The sequence below is a fragment of the Pantherophis guttatus genome, chromosome 10, assembly GCF_059756535.1.
Source record: "Pantherophis guttatus breed Tessera chromosome 10, ASM5975653v1, whole genome shotgun sequence".
Lineage (NCBI taxonomy): Eukaryota > Metazoa > Chordata > Lepidosauria > Squamata > Colubridae > Pantherophis > Pantherophis guttatus.
In genome coordinates, this window is record NC_142072.1 from 4939118 (window position 1) to 4955900 (window position 16783).

General features: G+C 44.9%; 1 protein-coding gene across 1 annotated transcript in view; it reads right to left on the reverse strand.

The window, feature by feature from the left end:
• ATP1A3 (ATPase Na+/K+ transporting subunit alpha 3) overlaps positions 1 to 16783 on the reverse strand; it is a 39390-nt gene that overhangs the window by 2541 nt on the left and 20066 nt on the right. Inside the window, exons 12-22 of the mRNA XM_060693858.2 lie at positions 15260 to 15452; positions 14537 to 14712; positions 13354 to 13490; positions 12040 to 12190; positions 9778 to 9946; positions 7798 to 7952; positions 5963 to 6086; positions 5089 to 5234; positions 1768 to 1898; positions 1004 to 1105; positions 296 to 387 (exon numbers count right to left, since the gene is read on the reverse strand). Coding sequence (XP_060549841.1) covers positions 296 to 387; positions 1004 to 1105; positions 1768 to 1898; positions 5089 to 5234; positions 5963 to 6086; positions 7798 to 7952; positions 9778 to 9946; positions 12040 to 12190; positions 13354 to 13490; positions 14537 to 14712; positions 15260 to 15452 — 1576 coding nt within the window. The remainder of the gene's footprint in view (positions 1 to 295; positions 388 to 1003; positions 1106 to 1767; positions 1899 to 5088; positions 5235 to 5962; positions 6087 to 7797; positions 7953 to 9777; positions 9947 to 12039; positions 12191 to 13353; positions 13491 to 14536; positions 14713 to 15259; positions 15453 to 16783) is intronic.

The following is a 16783-nucleotide window of genomic DNA, read 5'->3' on the forward strand; positions in this document are numbered from 1 at the left end:
AGGAAGGAAGGAAGGAAGGAAAAAGGGGGAAGAGAAAGTAAAGGACTCAAAGTGCATAGAGGACAATAAGGGAGAGTCATATAGTTCCTGAATTCCTCAAAGTAAAAACGTACTCTGCTTAGGACTGTCTGCAAAATGACCAATAAATGCAAAAATCTTGAACTAAAAATAGAAAGCCTTATTTTAAAGCCCCGGGATTGACAGCTTCGGTTAGGTTGGCAAGGATCTTTCTGTAAACCTGGCAGCCCTTTCAGGCCCTCCCGGCCCCCAGCCGGCTCTCCCGGCCCCCTCTCACCTCCTGGGTTACGGCGCAATATGAGTTTGCGGATTTCATCGTACACAAAAATGAGGAAACTGTACGGAAAGGCGCAGAACCACCAGCTTGGCCTGTGGAGAGAACACAGACATTCAGCCCAAGAGGGTGAGAGGCCACCCAGCCCTTTAGACCCCAACAAGTCTGCCCCTTTCCACTAATGTAGGTAATGCGGGTCCAGCTGGATGATCACTGAAGGGCCCTCTTTATTCACATTATTATAAAGAAAGGAATGTCCTTGTTCAGAGATTACACTGTCAGCTAAATTCCATTCTTGGCAACATATACCAGTGAGGGGCCTATCTGTCAAGGATGCAGACATCCATATGAAACAAAAAGTTACTTATTAATCCAAGGCCAGCCATGAATCTATGCTTCGGTGATTTACAAGAAGAATTATGATTGTTTGGCAAGAATAATATGAAACTTTGTAATTAGAAAAATGTCATTTAATGTAACGAATGTCTGCAATGATAAAACTGCTGAGTTAACAGAATCCTTTGTCTTAGAAGGGTATAAAACCATTGTAACTAAAATTCTGTCTTTGTTCACAGCTTCATGTAAAACTGGCTCTGAACCTATTGCGCAATATACTGTCTCTGACTAACCTAGAAAAGTTGTGTTGGTCTAATTAATCCACAACACCACCACCACCCCCTAAATAAAATAAAATAAAAAGCTGGTACTCACTTCAAAGGATACATTCTGAGAGCCACATCCATACCGGGGCAGTAGGATAAGAAGGCAGCTAAGGCGGTCTCCTCAAAGAGGCCAAATATGAGGATCTTGTTTCTGAGAAGTGGGGAGGGAGAGATGGAATTGCCAATTACAATTGCTGCCGATTGCTGCGGCAATCGACAATTTTTTTGTGTATCTTTGTGTGTGTGTGTGTGAGTTGCCTAATATCACAAGGTTGAGATGGACAGCTTTATCATCATCACTTTCATTTAATGACCCCCTTACGGGGTGGAGTCTGGGCAACTGAATGGAGCAAGCAGAGTGTTTTTTACTGGCCGGATGCCCTTCCTGTCACCAATACGGAGTTTTGTTCAGCAGATATATTCTCAGTGTGCCCAGAGAGAGAAATATCTGCCTCTGCCTAGGATTGAATGCACAGCCTCCCGATTGTGAGGCGAGAGCGCCACCTCTAGGCCACCACGCAACTCCAGATGGACACCTTTATAAATTCAATATATAAACAACACATTCCTGAAAGCAGAACTGGCTTTGTAGCCTGTTACTGCATCCCGTTTTTTTGGCTGGCAAAAAATAAAACATTTTAAAATAAGTTCAAATTTTCTGCTTAATTTTTTTTTAAAGTTTCTGGGCATCAAGCTATGTTTTCACTGACTAGACCCCACTGCCCTTAAGATTTGGGGACAACTTTGCTTCTTGTTGCTTTGCGGAGTTTATGCCCTTTCTTTGGCCAACGGGAAACCCGGCAGCCACCGTACCTCATGCCTTGCTGGAAGACGGAATTCCTTCTGGTTTTGCAAATAATCAAGTCGGCCCATTGCACCACCACGATGCTGACGAAGAAGGCGGTATGGCAGGTGAATTCCACTACTTTGCGTTGCTCGTAAGTCTAGGAGGAAAACAGCAGGGAATCAAACATCTGTACTCTCTTCCAGAATTGTCTTCCTTTCTTCAGGGCTGCTGCGGGTTCATAGGGGTTCGGGAGAACCTCTAGCTAAGATTCTGTGCAGTTTGGAGAACCCCCCCCCAGATCCCACTCCTGGCTGGCCCAACCCACTCCGCCCCCTCCCCTCCCAGGAGTCCCCACGTGGCCCATTTTGGATGCAGGTAAGTGCAGGGCGTGTATGGAGGCTTGGGGAGGGTGAAAAACGGGCCTACCGGAAGTTTGGGAAGGCCGGAAATGGGCCCGTTTCTGGCCTCCAGAGGGCCTCTGGAGCCTGGGGAGGCCGTTTTCGCCCTCCCAGAGGCTCGAGAGAAATCTCTGGAGTCCATGGGAAGGCAAAAATGCCCTCCCCACACCGTGGTGCAGGAGGCCGACTAGGCCACGCCCACCGTGGCCACGCCCACCCAGCCACCCGGCAGAGAACCCCTTGCTAAAATTTTTGAAGCCCACCTTTGCCTTTCTTGCATAACAACCTGCTCTCTCTCAGTTCAAGATTAGACACTTGGTGGGGTGCAAAGGGGGAAGATGGAAGTTGCTGCTTTCTTCCTTTCTCCTAGACTCACTCCCCACAGTGTGCAACAATTGTGCTGTTACTTCAGCAAAGACTCAGTGGTAGTACAGTGGTCTAAAGCACCCTGTTATTAAGACCAGCTGCCTGCAATTACTGCAGGTTCGAATCTCGCCAGGCTCAAGGTTGACTCAGCCTTCCATCCTTTCTAAGGTAGGTAAAATGAGGACCCGGTTTGTGGGGGCAATAAGCTGACTTTGTATAAAATAGAACACCGCTTGGGGGGGGCCAAAAGCCGTACTAAGCAGGTATATACAAAAGTATGAAGGCTATTGCTTAAAAGCATTGTAAACCGCCCTGAGTCTCCGGAGAAGGGCGGCATATAAATCGAACCAATAAATAAATTGCCGTGTTGGCACATTGCAATAAATAAGTGGGTTGCAGTTTCGGCACTCGGTCTCTAAAAGATTCGCCATCACTGGACCAGGGGAGACATGATAGCAGTGTTCCAATATCTGAGGGGCTGCCCCAAAGAAGAGGGAGTCAAGCTCTTCTCCAAAGCACCTGAGGGCAGGACAAGAAGCAATGGGTGGAAACTAATCAAGGAGAGAAGCAACTTAGAACTAAGGAGACATTTCCTGACAGTTAGAACAATTAACCAGTGGAACAACCTGCCTCCAGAAGTTGTGAATGCTCCAACACTGGAGGTTTTTAAGAAGAGATTAAACAACCATTTATCTGAAATGGGATAGGGTCTCCTGCTTGAACAGGGGGTTGGACTAGAAGACCTCCAAGGTCCCTTCTAACTTTGTTCTCTATGCATTTCAGAATGTGATTCGTTGGTTGGGCTTTTATTGTAATTGATGACAATGCCCATTAATTCAGGCCTTCTCTATGGCTTACGCCATCCTGATTAAATAAGATGCGCTTTGTTCTTGCGTGCTTTTCACATCTCTTGTGACGTGATGTGTCAAAGAGGGCCCTTCCTGGCCCATCACGGGGTTTGTTCTGCATCTGGGCAGCACGGTTGCCAAGTTCGGCTCTTCCGCAGCTTCCTTCTCTTTTAGCGCTTGCCAAATACAGCGTCTCTAACTTCCCCCCCGCAGTTTAGGGCCTCGGGGGTGTCTAAATTCAGCTCTGAAATTCGATCGCCCTTCCAATGGCCAACACCCAGCAAAGGATGGAGACCAAAAAAGACACAGCTTGAGTGGAAGCTATTAAAACGGAAAGCCTGCAAACTCAAGGCATCTTTGGCTGCGGAGAGGAACATCAACGTTTAACTCTCATTCTCGCTGCATACAGGTAACAACAGAGTTACTTGCATTGTGGTTTAAGGTCACATCCTGGGTACCTCCCTGTTTCTTTACTTAGGGTAACAGAATGAAAGTGGCTTGTCCCTGTCTTTTTGGGGGGGATGGTTTTTGACTTTACTCCAGCTTATCCCCAGCCATATTTTTCCCTGTGCCTTCCAGATTTTATACTTATCCCAATTTCCCAAATCTCTATTAAATAGTTCTTTTTTTTTTTGTTTATTCTCAATTCATGGAAATGGAAATAAAGGTGGAAGAAAAAAAATTTGCCAACCATTCATAGAGCAGTAGTTAAACTCCAAATAGAAGTTTAAATGCAGTTCTGTCTGGTGGGTCCATCATTTGATTAGATTATACAGTATTCCCTCTATTATTTTTAAAATTAGAATCTAGCATTGGCAGAAAATTAAAGCATCTCTCCCTCTCTCTTTCTCTCCCTCTCTCTCTCTCTCCCTCCCTCCCCCCTCTCTCGTGCAATATTCATTCTCTGCAAAAGGCAGTGACACAATACAGTCTTGAAAACAATGTCCTCAAAAGATACCAATTCTACACCCGTTGCAACATCGCTACCATAAAATATATTTCTGTGGGGCCAGCTAGAATCGTAAACATCCATGATCCATTACCAGAAATGAAATGAAGCACCATTGTGTAAAGAGTGATCAGATTAATATTTGATATATCAAAGCAGAAACTCTTGGAGGAAGAACATCTAAAAAAAGACATCTAGCACCATGTTCTATGTTGCTGTTGTTAGTTTTGAAGTCATGTCCGACCCATCACGACCCCATGGACAACGTTCCTCCAGGCCTTCCTGTCCTCTACCATCGTCTGGAGTCCATTTAAGTTCACGCCTTCTGCTTCAGTGACTCCATCCAACCACTTCATTTTCTGCCGTCCCCTTCTTCTTTTGCCCTCCATCTTTCCCAGCATTAGGCTCTTCTCCAGGGAGTCCTTCCTTCTCATTAGGTGGCCAAAGTATTTGAGTTCCATCTTTAGGATCTGGCCTTCTCAAGAGCAGTCAGGGTTGATCTCCTCTAGGACTGACCGGTTTGATCGCCTTGCAGTCCAAGGGACTCTGGTGCAGGAGTCTTCTCCAGCACCAGAGTTCAAAGGCCTCCATTCTTTGGTGCTCAGCTTATGGTCCAACTCAACTTATGGTCCAACTTTCACAGCCATACATTGCAACTGGGAAAATCATAGTGTGTTCTATAGACTTGTCCAAACAAACTGCTACTTAACAGGGATTGGATCTCAGCCATCCTTTCTGTAAGTGATCCAGATGCCTTACATGGTTCTACCGCTTTCCTCTACTTACCCACTGCTGCCCATATGAATCTTCCAAGTCGTTGACTGACCGGTCATCCCAATTAAGACGGATGCCAACCAGAACAGAGGGCAGGAACCCGTTCTCAGCCAAGATCACAAAATAGGAGAAGAATCCTCCCAGAGCCTGAATCATTCCTGCAAAGGAATTTTGAGAGTTGAGGAAATCCTTTCTTGACATCAACAGCTTTAAGACGTGTGGACTTCTTAGAACTTCCAGAATCCCTCAGCCAGCTGTCCTTAAAGGTTTATTGTACTCTAATAAGTAAAGACTCGAAGTTTCTGTGCTCAGTATTATTATTGTCACTAAAATATTGTTATTACTACTGTATTCCTGTTTTAATTAAGCTATGCGCTCAATGCTACTGTTGTTTTGACTGATGAGACTTTTATATTTTACAAACATGTAGATTTATATCAATCACTGAGGAGAAAGGTTTGGTTTGGGGGCTTATAAAGAGCCACGGTGGCACAGTGGTTAGAGTGCAGTACTGCAGGCTACTTCTGCTGACTGCCGGCAGACTGCAATTTGACAGTTCGAATCTCATCAGACTCAAGGTTGACTCAGCCTTTCATTCTTCCGAGGTGGGTCAAATGAGGACCCAGATTGTTTGGGGGCAAATAGGCTGACTCTGTAAATCGCTTAGAGAGGGTTGTAAAAGCACTGTGAAGCGGTATATAAGTCTAAGTGCTATTGCTATTATAATGGCAGTGGAGAAAGACTTTATAAACCATAAAGGTAAGAATAACACAGGGGGGGGAAGAACTGGTTCGGCGACGTCATATCATCACCACTACTGGCTCGGCGGAACCGGGCGGACCCGGGAGGAACCCACCACTGATCTGGTTGCCTACACATGACTCACCAATCTGTCCGTAGGCCATACTGATGAGTCGTTCATTCACCAGCTTGTCAGTCCTGGGGTTTCGGGGCTGACGTTTCATGATGTCGCTCTCAGCAGCTTCGTAAGCCAAGGAGATGGCAGGCACCTGGTGGGAAAACCAAGAATGGAGATTGCTCGATCACAGGTTTCGTCTTACACTTGAAAGTTTAGCTCTTCTCATCCCAGCCACTGGAGGAAAGACCAGGCCAAGGACCAGAATGAAAAATCAGGCTCCTTTGGGCCATTTCCCTCCAAATTCTGTGTCTTCTTTTGCCGTCCTTTTCTTTTCTCTCTTTCTTTTTTGACTCATGTATTCTTCCTTTTCAAAGTCATGCCAGGGTCAACTTCTGCAGGAAACCGGAGCTTCTGTTTCCTGCTCAGATTGTAAATATTAAGTCAAACCCATATCTTAAGCCAGGAGTCTCCAACCTTGGCAACTTTAAGCCTGGAGGACTTCAACTCCCAGAATTCTTTGCTGGCTGGGGAATTCTGGGAGTTGAAGTCCTCCAGGCTTAAAGTTGCCAAGGTTGGAGACCCTTGGCTTAAGCTGCCTATTAGATGTATCTGCCCTAGTTTTTCCAAAGAAAACAAGAGAATTTTGGTTGTAAGAATTATAGTTCCCAAGGTCCTTGAGTAGGGGTCTCCAAGCTTGGCAAATTTAAGACTTGTGGACTTCTTAAAGGCCAAAGAATTCTGGGACTTGGAAGTCCACAAGTCTCAAAGTTGCCAGGTTTGCCACCCATGTCCTTGAGGAATGGAAGTCTCAATGAGTGTGAGAAGGTGGGTGAGAAGATTCCTTGCATGAAATTCAGTTGTGGGAGAGAAGGTCATTAAAGTAGCCTACTCCAAGTTTCCTTTGTGCTATTATGATCATATTATTTATGCATATTCCACCTTTATTATTTTTTTATAAATGATTCAAGGTGGTGACTATACCTAATACTTCTTTCTCCTCCTATTTTATTTATTTATTTATTTTATTAAATTTCTATACCGCCCTTCTCCCGAAGGACTCAGGGCGGTGAACAGCCAGAAGATAAAACACAGAGATACAAAATTTAAAATAGATTAAAACGAATTAAATAATTTGGCTGAATTTTAAAATACCCCATAATTAAACAGATTAAAATTTGTATTTAAAATTTAAATTTAAAAGAGGAGAAGATTTAGGCCAGGCCAGCTTGATGAAATAAGCTGCCTCTGCCCCCCTCCTCCTATTTTCCCTATAACAACCACCCTATGGAGATGGACTGGCCTGAGAGAGAGAGGAATTAGACTAAAGTCACTCAGCTTTTGTGCCTAAAGTGGGACTTGAACTCACCATCTCCTGATGACTGCCCCTATGTCACCCACTGGCTTTCATGCCTAAAATGGGACTAGAACTCCCAGTATCCTGTTCACTGACCCAAAATAATCCAATTGGCTTTTATGTCTAAAGGGAGACTCGAACTCACCATTTCCTGATGATTGCCCCAAAGTCACCCACTGGCTTTCATGCCTAAAATGGGACTAGAACTCACAGTCTCCCAGTTTCTAGCCCGCCTCCTTAACCATTAGACCAAACTGGCTCTTATTTGCACTGGCTTCATTTGCCTGAAGAAGCACACAGTTTCTGTTCCTTGACACCTTCAACCAAAACTGGTCCAGGCCAAGATCTGTTGTCCTTTGTAATGAAGGACCGAGTTCAGGTTTTGAATCCTGGCACAGGAGGAATCTATGGAGGGCCCACTTCCACCTGTGAGAAGGCTTGCAAAGAGGAGGCAAAGGATGAAACACTTGGATGAAGAGGATGAAGACATGTAAGGAGGAGAACTCACCATGTCAGTCCCCAAGTCAATGCATAGGATGGTGATGGTACCCAGAGGCAGTGGGATGTTGGCCATGATGAAGAGCAGAAAGGGAGTAATCTCTGGGATGTTACTGGTCAAGGTGTAGGCAATGGATTTCTTCAGGTTGTCAAAAATTAGGCGTCCTAGTGAGACAAATGGGGAGAGAATGGGGCACAGCTGGAGAGCAGGAGAAACAGGCTCCACATAAAGTCAATGCCAGCTAGATTTCTGCTCCATTGGCACAATAGCAATAGCACTTATATGCTGCTTTACAGTGCTTTTACTGCCCTCTCTAAGTCAGCATCTTGCCTCCGACAATCTAGATTCTCATTTTACCAACCTCGGAAGGATGGGTCCACCTTGAGATGGTCAGGATCGAACTCCTGGCAGTGCAATACTGCATTCTGACCATTACGCACCACAGAAGGGAGGAGGGGAGGGAGGGAGGGAGGGAGGGAGGGAGGGAGGGAGGGAGGGATGAAGGAAGGAAGGAAGGAAGGAAGGAAGGAAGGAAGGAAGGAAGGGGAAAAGGAAGAGCAATAAGCACTCAGACTTATATACCGCCTTACAGTGCTTTTACAGCCCTCTCTAAGTGGTTTAAAGAGTCAGCCTATTGCCCCCAAACAACCTGGGTCCTCATTTTATCCACCTCAGAAGGACGGAAGGCTGAGTCAACCTTGAGCCTGGTGAGATTCGAACTGCCAAATTGCAGGCAGCCAGCAGTCAGCAGAAGTAGCCTGCAGTACTGCGTTCTAACCACTGCGCGGCTCACAAGCTGCTTCTCCTCCCCTCCTGCACGGGATTAGTCCTTCTCACCCGCTCCTAGAGGTAGTCCTCACAACCATAATTGAGCCCCAAAATTTATGGTGCTAAGTGAGACATTTGTGAAGTGAGGGCCGCCTCAAGGTTGTGTTTGACCTTGCGGGGCCAGGGGGGGCATGGCCAGCTCAACATAATTCATTTCGAGGGGGGGCACCTGTGGTGGTCTGAGCACTCTGCCAGCGAAAATGGGCTCCCGAGCTCCGTTTTCGGCTGCGACGGTTTCCTGCAACCCTCTGCCAATGAAAACGGAGCTCGGGAGGACTGCCCGCGGCCCTCCCAAGGTCTGTTTTCGCTGGCAGAGGCACTGCAGGCTGATCCTTTGCTGTTTCCAGGGTGGCGCTGCGGGCCAGATCTAAACACCTTGTGGACCAGATCCAGCCCCCGGGCTGTGAGTTTGACACCTCTGTCCTATAGCAATCCCCTTATATTTGAGCTCTCTTTCCAGTAAGCAGACTCAGGGAAGAAGAGAAATAGCATTTACCGAATACCTGAGGTGATTTCTGGCCAATGAATGTTGAAATTAGCCTGGAGAACATTTGATATTGTGCCAAGGCAAGCTGCCATTTTCAGCTTATAAATTGCTTGCTCCTGTCCTCAGAGCTTACTCCATGAGATACATCGGCTGCGATGCTTGGTAGAATCCCGCCCTGAATCCTGATGCTATATATAAGTAGTTCTTGACTTACAACAGCTCATTTAGTGACCATTCGAAGTTACAACGGGCGCTGAACAAAGCAAACTGAGGACCATTTTTCACACTTATGACCGTTGCAGCATTCCCCACAGTCACATGATTTACTGTTCTGCCCCAGCTATGGACCCCAAAGAACGCAGCACACACAAAGTCTGTACAAACCTTAGTTTACTAAATTAAATCAGTTTTTTTTTTTTGAAATAAAGGCTGTTAATTAACTTTCTTAATTAAGGTGGCCGATCCACCTGCCAATCAGCTTTTTTCTTATTTTCCTCCCCAAAAACTAAGGTGCGTCTTATACTCCGAAAAATACGGTAACGTGCAACCCACCGCTGGCGACCTGTATAATCTTTCTCCCAGAAATAAGTTATTAGCAGAACCCATAACTGAGATCTACCCTCAATTCTGACGGTTTTAGCGGGAAGGGAATCAATCTCCTTCTCCTTGCTTACCTTCTTCAACTCCAGTAACAATAGAGGCAAAATTGTCGTCCAGCAGAATCATGTCAGCAGCCTGTTTGGAGACATCTGAGCCAGCAATGCCCATGGCGACTCCAATGTCCGCCTTCTTCAGGGCAGGGGAGTCATTGACTCCATCCCCCGTCACGGCCACAATTGCGCCCTGAAGGGCAAAGAAAGGCACGGTTAGAAACGGAGAACAGGTGCTGTTGTGCAAAAGATGTTTGTTTGTTTTGTTTTATTAGATTTGTATACCGCCCTACTCAGGGCGGTGAACAGGCACAGAATAAAATACATAAATACAAAAGTTAGAAACAATTTAAAACCAAATTAAATAATTTAGCCCAAGACAATTAAAAATCCCAAAAAATTTAAAACAAATTAAAATTTCAGCTTAAAAATTTAAAAGAAAGGGGAGAAAATTAGGCCAGGCTGGCTTGCTGGAATAGGAGGGTCTTAAGAGGGTCTTAAGAGCAGATGTTTTAAGAGATGGTTGGGTGAAGATGGAAGAGATGGTTTGGATGGGGGAAACGGTGGTAGGAAATATTTGCGCTCAACTTACACTAGGAGGTTGTCCCAAAGTCATGGTTGTCCCAAAGGTGCTTTTTCTTTTTAATTAAATTTTATTAATTTTCTATTAATTACATTTCTTAGTGCTTGATAAACATCGTGTTGTCTGGGTATTTCATTTGCTTAACCATACAAATTTATTAATTCAATTTATTTATTAATTCAATTTGTATGCCGCCCCTCTCTGAAGACTCAGGACAAATGCCTTTCTTACTCTCCACCCCTTTTTTCCAACCACTGGTAAAACAAGTTCCATGTTTGATAATATTCTGCGTCTTCTTTCTGTTTGATTTTCAATGTCAGTCTATCCATTTCTGCACAGTCTAGTATCTTCTTAATTATCTCTTCATCTTGAGGAGTTTCATCATCTTTCCAATATTGCGCGAAGATAATCCTCGCTGCTGTTAAAACATGTAATACTATCGTGTTTCCCCAAAAATAAGCCCTCCCCCCAAACTAAGCCCTCCCCAAAAATATTTAAAGACATGCGCAGCCGGTCTCGGCCATTTCCTCTGGCTAGGGTTAGGAAGACAGAGCTGGAAATCAGGTAAGATGGCAAGAGGAGCCCCGTCTTGCTCCACGCGCCCCAAAATAATAAGACCTCCCTGAAAATAAGGCCAAGCTCTTATTTTGGGGTTCAAAAAAATATAAGACAGGGTCTTATTTTTGGGGAAACACGGTAAGATAGATGATAGAAAATAGATAATAGACAAGAAAGGAAAAGTTATAGAAAGAAAGAAAGAAGGATAGATATAGATGATAGTAGATAGATAGATAATAGACAAGAAAGAAAGAAAAAGAAAGAAAGAAAGAAAAAGATATAGAAAGAAAGAAAGAAGGAAAGAAGGAAGGAAGGAAGGAAGGAAGGAAGGAAGGAAGGAAGGAAAGAAGGAAGGAAGGAAGGAAGGAAGGAAAGAAAGAAAGAAAGGAGGAAAGAAGGAAAGATAAGAGATAGATACCCTGTTTCCCCCAAAATAAGACATCCCCTGATAATAAGCCCAATCAGGCTTTTGAGCACATGGCAATAAGGCCAAGCGCTTATTTCAGGGTTCAAAAAAATATAAGACAGGGTCTTATTTTGGGGGAAACACGGTAAATACATACTTTTCTTATCAAATTTTTCTGATATCATCACTAATAAAAACAGTTCAGGTTTAAAATCTACAAGTTTCCCTATTATCAGCCAGAGCTGAAGAAGCATCTTGGAGGAGAAGTGAAACGTCTTCAAAAGAAAAACCAGAATGTCCAGTTGCCTCTTGAAAAAAACACCTTTGGAACAACCTACATTAGGGTATCTGGTCAACTGGGATGGAATCTCCAGCTAGGCCGGAGGGAGGCGTCAAGGGAGGGCCGAGGGAAGAGAGTCTCCATTAGCCCTTCCGTGTTAGCCCTTCCATTCCGAATGCTTTCTGTTGTGAAAAGGTGAGATTCAGAAGAAGCAACTGGTGGAATCTGTAAGGCTACGGGAGTAGTAAAATCCTTCTCTCGATCACTCAAGTGTGTAAATCCATGCATTTTATGTTGCATATTTGTACACCTATGGCACTGTTCTGCCCTGAAAGTCCTTTGTTAGCTGTATGAACTCCCTACTTAGCTGGAGAGGACAAATTTAATGGAATTTGCCATTTGTGGGCATGAGCTATAGAGCTGTGACATGGTTGGTTGGCTGTCCTTCTCAATCTCTACCTGTCTTTGGCAACCTTCCACGATGATGAGCTTCTGCTGTGGAGAAGTACGGGCAAAGACGATCTCGGTGTGATTCTGTAGGATTTCATCAATTTGCTCGGCAGGCATGTCTTTCAAATCTGTCCCGTGGATCACGCAAGCCTTGGCATCTCTAGGAAGACAAAGGACAGTAGACACGACAAGCATGACCTCCCCGTGTGCAGATAATTAACTATGGGACTGTTCTGCTTCATCATTTCAATGTTGTTTTTGTTATATTTGTCTTCCTGCCTTTTTCTAAGCATTCCCAAGAACACAACTGTTGTGGCCCGCCAGTGGCCAGCGGAACTGGCGGCAGATTCGGACAATGAGGAGATTGGGGAGGAACATGAGCCATTCCTGGAGTCTGGGATAGGCTCTGATGAGGGCTCTGCGTCGGAGGCAGAGATGGGGCCAGGGCCGTCTGACAGTTATCAGCTACCTTCGGAGTCGGAAATAAGTGGGGCTGAAGAACAGCTGGAGCCTGTTCCCGATGTGCGCATGCATGCCCAGAGCTGCCAGGAGAAGGGAACAATTAAGGAACAGAGGTCGACTCAGGAGTAAAGGCACAAGGGGACGCTCTATTTCCTTGTACAGTGTTACGCCTGGAAGCTCTCGGCCTGGCAACTCTCCAAGGACTGATAAGGTCTGTGGTTGCAATTCATCCTTGAATTGAAAAGTCATTTGCTATGACTTTGCTGACTGTGAATGCTAGGAATTCACATTAGCCAAATAAAACATGGTTTTGTTGAGACAAGGAGTCTGTTTTGTGATTTTTGTGAAGCCCGGGTCAGGACAACTACATTTCAACCTTTCATCGGGGTGAATGGTTACAGCCCTCTGAGAGATGCCAACAAACAACTATCTATTGAATTGCCACACAGAGTAATGAAGGAGAGAGAGAGAGAGACTGCAACTAAACAGATATCTCATCGATACACCGTTAGAGAATAAAACTTAAATGCTGGTATTGTCTAAGTCAGGGGTGTGCAGTCTTGGCTACTTTAAGACTGGGGTGGACTTCAATTCCCAGAATTCCCCTTCAGCACGGCTGGCTGAGGAATTCTGGGATTTGAAGTTCACAGGTCTAAAAGTTGCTTGAGATGGGCCTAGCTTCAGTGAGGAAGCCATTTCAAAACGTGACGAACACAAGAAAAATAGCCCTGGGCATGTGACTTCCTTGCCCCCTTTCTGTTTTCCCACATTTTGTCCTTTGGATTTTCATGATGTCCTGGAAGCTGTTACTTTTCCCCCAGACCCACAAAGTTGACTTCTGCCCTCCTACTTTCCCCTCACCTGGGGTTGACCTGACTGACAGGAATGTTTAGCCGGGCAGCAATGTCTTCCACTGTCTCGTTGCCCTCAGAGATAATTCCAACACCTTTGGCGATGGCTTTAGCTGTGATGGGATGGTCACCTGTTACCATGATCACCTATGGAGGAAAAACAGGTTTATCAAAGGGGAATACAAAGACTGTCCAATAAACCAGAATGAGTTGTCCAACCCAATTCATTTCTAAGAGTTGGAAGGATTGTGGGAGATAAGGTGGTCTCCAAGGGTTTCTAAGAGGTCCTAGACAATTTAAGATTGCTACATCTTCAGTCTGGTCCAAGCCAGAAGCTGCCATTGACATCACATCAAATACACAAACCTTGGGCCAATCCATTAATTAATTCAAGACAAAGGACCTTGAACTTTGGAATCTGCGGATAAACTAATAAAAAGAGCACTGGGGTATATTTATGGCATAGGTGTTTGAGTGACCTTCTACGGCCCAGATGAACCATTTCAGATCTTTTCACTATTAAAGTAAAAGTAAAGATTCCCCTGCACATAAATGCTAGTCGTTCCCACCTCTAGGGGACAGTGCTCATCTCCGTTTCAAAACCGAAGAGCCAGCACTGTCCGAAGACGTCTCCATGGTCATGTGGCCGGCATGACTCAACGCCAAAGGCGCACGGAACGCTGTTACCTTCCCACCAAAGGTGGCCTCTATTTTTCTACTTGCATTTTTTTACGTGCTTTCGAACTGTTAGGTTGGCAGAATCTGGGACAAGGAACGGGAGCTCACCCCGTTACGCGGTGCTAGGGATTCGAACCGCTGAACTGCCGACCTTCTGATCGACAAGCTCAGCATCTTAGCCACTGAGCCATCACGTCCCCATTTTTCACTATTAGGAGACAATAAAAAAAGGCTGCTTAGGAAAGGGAATTGGCCTTCTGGAATATCAAAATTGAGATAAAGCGATTTTCAAAATCGGATAACGTCTGGAATTACATCTCTAAATTCAATGAACGCTATTCATTCAAGGAAATATTTGCAGTTCATCTAGAGCAGGGGTCTCCAACCTTGGCAACTTTTAAGACTTGTGGACTTCAACTCCCAAAGCTGGATGAGGAATTCTAGGAGTTGAAGTCCACATGTCTTAAAGTTGCCAAGGTTGGAGACCCCTGCTCTAGACCGTCCAGCTGCTTTACCTTGATGCCAGCGCTTCGGCATTTGCCCACGGCATCGGGTACAGCAGCACGGGGTGGGTCAATCATGGACATGAGTCCCACAAAGCAGAGGTTCTCGGTGCAAAAGTTGACATCGTCGCAGTCAAAGGCGAACCCTTTGGGATACTGCTCTTCAGGCATGTAGTAGTGGCAGAAACCTGGAAGGAAAAAAGGCGGTCAGGAAAAAAATAAACAACCAGGGAATATTTGATCTGGATGGCCAGATCTTAGCCAATGATTTTGCTTGTATCTTAAGAGGCATTGCCTATTTTTAATTACTCTTTGGGATGTGTGCATAAGCGCTGCCCATTGATTAAAGACATCTTACTGCATCAGAATGATTTTTGCCAGATTAGCGCATCTAACAAAATTAGTATATATTTGTATACCTTGGAAGGATGGAAGGCTGAGTCAACCTTGAACCTGGTGAGATTCGATCTGCCAAATTGCAGGCAACCGGCAGTCAGCAGAAGTAGCCTGCAGTACTGCACTCTAACCACTGCACCACTGCACAATAGTTAATCTATATCTAAGTTTCTATAGAGGGTATCTGACTTCTCACTGGTTTTTTTCTTTTTTTAAAAAAAAAAGAAACCTCACTGACTTCTCCAGGATGTTGTATGACATCTAGGCCTTCTACTCATAGGGTTCTTGCCTTCTTTAGTCCTTCCAACAACCCAATATCCTCTCCCCGGCCATTCCTACCGAGCACCCGCTCTCCAAGTCCGCCGAGCTCTAAGTAGGCATTCTGAAAAGCTTCTTTCATTTCTTCATCGAGAGGCTGTTCTTTGCCTTGGACCACAATGGTAGCGCATCGGTCCAGGATGCGCTCAGGGGCCCCCTTCATCACCAGCAGGTAGCGGTTATCGTTGGGGTCTTCTGTCTCGTGAATCGAGAGCTGCAACAGGAGCAGAAATTCTCTCAGGACCAGGGGTGGGGCTGCTGGGGGTTCGCAAGGGTTCGGGGGAACCTATAGCTAAGATTCTGTGCAGTTTGGAGAACCCCCAAATCCCATTCCTGGCTGGCCCTGCCCACTGCACCCTGCTCCTCCCAGGAGTTGGACATTTGCCGGTTTTGGATGTAAGCAACAATAGCGGCCATGCATATCAATATTACATAGAAACACTGCCCCTTCTCTCTCTGGAAATGATTTGCCAATTTATTCCAGGTCATAGCACACTGGGAATCCTAGCTAATCCTTCCCATATGTCGGCGTAAAAGATGGGGATTAAAGCTGACGGGCCTGAAATTCCCAGAATGTGGGGGACTGTTTTGGTGCCACAATTTGTGAATGGAGAACCATAAGTGGGATAGTTCTGATACAACAAGCTGGCCAGACCCACATTTCATGATAAATGAGTTCATCCAAGCTTCCAAATTATGCATTTTTCTTCTTTTTCGATTAATTCTAGAGTTGAGTTCTGTTGCTAAACTAAGTTCAGTGAGTTCTGCCCCATTTCGTGATCTTTCTTGCCACCGTTGTTAAGTGAATCACTGCAGTTGTTAACTGAGTAACATGGTTGTTAATTGAATCTGGCTTCCCCATTTGTCAGAAAGTCACAAAAAAGTGACCACGTGACGCCGGGATACTGCATCCGTCATAAATACGAGTCTATTGCCAAGTGTCTGAATTTTGACCATGGGGATGCTGCAATGGTCATACGTTACTTTTTTTCAGTGTAACTTTCAATGGTCACTAAATGAACTGTTGTTAAGTCGAGGGCTAGCTGTACTTACTACGGTATTAGTTCTAAAACCAAATTAGACTTAAATAGTTCTAATTATTATCAGTTCTTTAATTTTTTCGATGTAAGAAAATACCGTGTTTCCCCGAAAATAAGACCCTGTCTTATATTTTTTTGAATCCCGAAATAAGTGCTCGGTTTTATTTTTGAGGAGGTCTTATTATTTTGGGGCACATGGAGCAAGACGGGGTTCCTCTTGCTGTCTTACCTGATTTCCAGCTCTGTCTCCCTAACCCTAACCAGAGGAAATGGCAGGGACCGGCTGCACATTTAAATATTTTCAGGGAGGGCTTATTTTTGGGGGAGGGTTTATTTTAGCGCAGTTGCACACAAGCCCAATTGGGCTTATTATCCGGGGAGTCTTATTTTTGGGGAAACAGGGTAGACAACGTTGGAAATCAAAATATATTTTCAATGCGAGCTACGCCTAAAAAAGCCATCTTCAGTTTGTTTGTTTTTAATAGTGTTGCTTAACGCCCTGAGA